The sequence below is a fragment of the Myotis lucifugus genome, unplaced genomic scaffold (genome assembly GCF_000147115.1).
Source record: "Myotis lucifugus unplaced genomic scaffold, Myoluc2.0 scaffold_1753, whole genome shotgun sequence".
Taxonomy (NCBI): Eukaryota; Metazoa; Chordata; class Mammalia; order Chiroptera; family Vespertilionidae; genus Myotis; species Myotis lucifugus.
Genome location: NW_005872801.1, coordinates 18,274 through 23,049, shown reverse-complemented (window position 1 = coordinate 23,049; position 4,776 = coordinate 18,274). Strand labels below are relative to the sequence as shown.

The window sequence follows — 4,776 nt, the reverse complement described above, 5'->3', positions numbered from 1 at the left end:
CCCCCAATCTTTTTCCTCCCTTCAAGGCAAGAAAGAGAACCCCAGTGAAAACGCCGGACCCAACGATCCCAGTGGCCGGGGATGGACCCCGGGCCACCTTTTCCTTCCCAGGGGCCTTTTTTCTCCCTCTTGTTGCCAGCAGGAAAGAAAGGGGTGTCGAAATCCACAGGGGAGGGGCCCAGGCCAGGCCCAGAAGCCAACCTTCCCCCCGGGCCATTTTGTGGGAATGGCCCCGAGGGGGGAGGGAGGAGTTTTCCAGCTCCAGCACGTTCTTGCTGGGCACACATAGGCTCATGGGGTGGGGGTGGACGAGGGAGGAACCCCAGCCATGAGACAGGCAAGAAGCAGGACAAAGACCAAAACCTGGACAGACAGATCCCGCACAAGAAAGCGGCTGGGGGGGTGGGGGACAGTTGAGAGAGGGAACCGGGGGAGGCGAGGAAAGTGCACTCCGGGCGGGGACACAGGGGGACAGGGCAGGGCCTGGCCAGGCCCAGACTGGGCAGGGGTGCAGGGGCGTGGCAGGGCGGCCGTGACAGTCACACGGGGACAGACCACACCACGCTTTCGTCCCATGCATGTCCTACCTGGAGGCCCCGTAGGTTTGAGCTTGCGAGCTTTCAAGTGTTTCACACGCACACAAGGGAGAGAACGGACATTTAAAAAGAACGGGATAAGGAAAAGAAAATGAAAAAACAGTCGAGGAGAGTGGGGGAAACAACAGAACAGAGAAAATTAGCGCACGGTTGTCCGCCCGGCGGGAGGGGCCACAGTGCCTGGAGCTGCAGGGCGGGAGGCGTTCCCCATGGACGTGGGGCGCACGCTCCCAGATGGCAAGTCTCTTCCGAGGCTAGTGGCAGCAGGAACAGCCTCTGTCCTGCCAGGCCCTCCCTGACTTCAGGAACCTCGGGAGGACCCTGCCCAGCCCCTCAGGTGAGGGTTCCATGGGCACAAACCCTGGGGCGGGCAAGGGGCATCCTTGGGCTGGGAAGCTTCACCGCAGAGGGCAGAGGGCAGGGCAGCACCCACCCTCCCAAGGGCATGAGGCCTGGGCAGGTACCGGGCAGCCCCCAGCCCCTATGACCTCAGACGGACGTCAAAGCAACAGCCCGGCACAGACAAACCCTGGGCAGCCACTCTCATCCAGGCTGCCAGCTGCTCTTGCCTGGAAAGCTCTGCCTGCTGGCCACGCGGACTCATGGGCCTGTTGGCAGCGCCCCACCAACCACGCCTAGACAGGGCTTCCGGCCCCTTTCCGCCCAACCAGGGGCGCCTGGGACCCCGGGTGCATTATCTCCCGGTCCTAAAGCCTCGCTGTGGTCAGGGGTCACCCTCCTTGCGGTGCACAGACCCCGTCCTCTAAAGCGGGGAGCTGCCCCACGGTCCTGTGCTGGGCGTGTGCCCGAGCTCTCGGGGGCCGTCCCTGCAGTGCCCACACCATGTACCTGGCGAGGAGGCTAAGTGGGGGGATGGAGGTGGAAAAAAAGCTGCGAGCTATGAAACAAAGCTAAACCAACAGCGAAATAAACCACACACGGAACTCCATTTTGAAAAGCACATAAATTTTAAAGAAAAAAAGAAACAAAAATCAATAAAAATAATGAACATCAAAAAATGGGGCTTCAGAACAGATGGGAAATGGAAGGCCGAGGAGGCGTGATGCACAGGGCGGCGTGGCGGTACCTGTACATGGGCACGGTGACGGTGCGCTCGTAGTACTGCCATGTGGAATGCAGGTCCGTGCGCGACAGGTTGGTGGCGTAGAACCTCCAGGCAGACTGCAGGGGAGACATGACGGGTCAACCACGAGGGCAGGGCCCTCCCACCTGTCTGCCCCACAGGCCCTGATTCACCTGTAGATTGGAGGGCACGCCTGCCCGCCGCAGCTGGCAGGGTCTGGCGGCGGGACTGGGGGCACACCAGCAGGCTGCTCCTTTCCTCATCAGTCTTACCTGACACCTGGCAGTGTATAGCCTGGTTTCGTGGTCCCCTCCTGCCTCCCCAGTCCTGAAGGGACATACATGGCCTGTGGGACCACAGGAGCTGGGGGACGAGGACCACAGGCCTCCATCCTCCCGCGTAGTGGCCCACAGACCGTGGGGGAGTCAACGTGAGCACAGTGTGGGGTCCTGGCCTGCTGGCTAGCCGCCCTTGCCCTGGCCTGGGTCTCCATCCCCAACTTGTGTCTGTGTGGTGAAGTAACACAAAATTCCCCACTTCAACCATTCTAAAGTGCACAGCAAAGCAGCATCTGGTTCCATCCTCATCACCTCAGAATCAACCACCCCCTTCCCCTTCAGCCATCACCCCTGGACACCCCAGGCTCTGGCACCCCCCGGCCACACAGTCCTCCTGGGTTCCCAGCCAATGGAATCCTAGAACGCATGGCCTCTGGTGCTGGCTTCCTTCACGTAGCGTGTTTGCAAGCCCCATCCACGTGCCTCGTTCTTTTTAAGGCTGAATAAATAATATTCAATGTGATGGGTAACAGCAATTCTGTTTATCCATTCATCTGTTGATGAACACATGGGTTGTTTCCATCTTTGGGCTGTTGTGAATAAGGCTGCTACAAACACTGGTGTGCACATTTCTGAGTAAACACCGTTTTCAATTCCTTTGGGTGTGTACTTAAAAGTGTACACCAACTTAGCCTCAGTAGGATACAAAACTCTGCTGCTATGCAGTCCCCCTTATGTTGTTACTATTACAAATTACACCTTTATACATTGTGTGCCCAGAAATGTAGATTAGTGATTATGGCTTTATGCATGTCTTTGAAATCATATAGGAAAAAAATGAGTTACAAACCAAAAATTTAATACTGCTCTTGTTTGCCTCTGGTTACCTCTCCCAGTGCTCATACGGCCTGAGTTACTGACCAGTCTGAAGGATGCCCTTTAGCATTTCTTGTAGGCAAGTCTACCAGTGACAAACTCCCTCAGCTCTTGCTTACATGGGAATGTCCATTTCTCCTTCATTTCTGAAGGATAGTTTTGCCAGAAATATGATTCTTGTCTGACAGCATTTTTTTTCAAGACTTTAAATATGTCATCCCACTGCCCATAGCTTTCATAGTTTCTGATGAGAAATCAGCTGTTAGTCTTACTGAGGATCCTCATCCCTGAAGAGCCACTTCCCTTGCTACCTTCAGATGCTGTCTTTGTCTTTGGGTCTTAGTTTGACCACAGTGTGTCTTGTGGGTCTTTGTTTTATTCCTTGGAGTTCACTGAACTTCTTAGATGTGTCGATTCACATCATTCATGAAATTTGGAAAGTTTTCAACCTTATTTCTTCAAATGTTCTTTTTGCCCCTTTCTTTCCCTCTCTTCTGCCTCATAATTTTTTTGCTGAAAACTGGATGTTCTGGCCTGGCCAGCATGGCTCAGTGGTTGAGCATCAACCTATGAACCAGGAGGTCATGGTTTGATTCCTGGTGAGGGCACATATCGAAGTTGCAGACTCTGTAGGGGGTGTGCAGGAGGCAGCTGAACAATGATTCTCTCTCATCATTGATGTTTCTATCTCTCTCTCCCTCTCCCTTCCTCTCTGAAATCAATAAAAATATATTAAATTTTTAAAAAAAGAAAAGAAAACTGGATGTTCTGGATGTTGTAACGTCAAACCTCTGGAAGTCAGATTCTGCCCCTCCTCAGAGTATGTTGTTGCTGTTGTTGATTGTGGTTGTTTGTTTACTGACTTTTCTAAATTATTTCAGACACGCTGTATTTTGTGTCTCTGCTCCATTAACGGAGGTTTCCTTAAACCCAAGGAACCAAAGAGGAACACGATTCAGTTTTGCCAATTGGCTCTGTGTTGGACACTCCTTCAACATGTGGTGAGGCCACTTACAACTCCGCATTAGCCTGTACTTCCTGCTTGCACAAAGCCAGAGGTCAGCCTGAGGGGAAGGCTTGGGGTCTTCTCCAGTCACCTCTGACCCTGCATCCAGCCCTGGACATGTGTGTGGTCTTGTAGTTCCCTCACATACGGGGTCTTTCCGGAGTCCTAATTTCTTCCTGTGTCTGCTTCCCAAACCGTGCCTTCCAGGTTTTTCAATCTGCCCATGGCTGGTCACACCTGCTGCACCTGGCCCCAGTGGCTGCAGCTAGCACAGCTGCCGTTGCATTGGACAGACACCCCGAGCCCTGTGAGTTTCCAGGTGAATAAAGCAAAGGCAAACTCTTAGATGGCTCAGGAAGCACCGCTGGACACGGAGTGCTGCTGTATCCTTAGTGTGGGGTTGGCTGTGTGAAGGGTAGCACAGATGTGGCTCAGCACTACTGGCTACGTGAGAGGTAGTCTCTGAGCCCCAACCCACGTGTGCAGGACCCGTGAGATAGTGCCCTGTGCTGCTGTCCAGCCTTGGGCCTCTGAACTGGTTCTCAGCACATGCACTAGCCTTCCTGCCCAAGTTCCTAGCGGGACAAAGGCCTGTCCACACACAGGGACAACACCAAGCAGGGCTTTGCTCCTGGACACAATGGGACCAGTGGGGGGTTCCACTGGTCCTAAGTGGGGGCCACCTGGGCTCACCTGGATCAGGCTGCAGCAGGTTTCGGCTCTTTCTCAAAATGCTTCTGCCGATGTTGCTCCTGAACTTTCAGGGCAAAACCAGACCCCAAAATGCCCTACAAGTCATTGGTGTCAGAAAGTGCCTGGGACTGCAGTGCCCGACCCCCACCCCACACCTGCCTCTTGGGCTCCACCTCCCAACTTCTCAGTCTCTAATCCCCTGGATACCAGGTTGGGGGGAAACACTTTGGATGTGAAGTAAAG

The 4,776-nt window shown here is 54.1% G+C and overlaps 1 protein-coding gene across 1 annotated transcript in view; it reads right to left on the bottom strand.

The window, feature by feature from the left end:
• The window catches only part of KCNQ2 (potassium voltage-gated channel subfamily Q member 2), a 26,534-nt gene that overhangs the window by 18,434 nt on the left and 3,324 nt on the right, over positions 1 to 4,776 (bottom strand). Inside the window, exons 5-7 of the mRNA XM_023748741.1 lie at positions 1,953 to 2,026; positions 1,684 to 1,778; positions 588 to 617 (exon numbers count right to left, since the gene is read on the bottom strand). Of these exons, the coding sequence (XP_023604509.1) occupies positions 588 to 617; positions 1,684 to 1,778; positions 1,953 to 2,026 (199 nt within the window). The remainder of the gene's footprint in view (positions 1 to 587; positions 618 to 1,683; positions 1,779 to 1,952; positions 2,027 to 4,776) is intronic.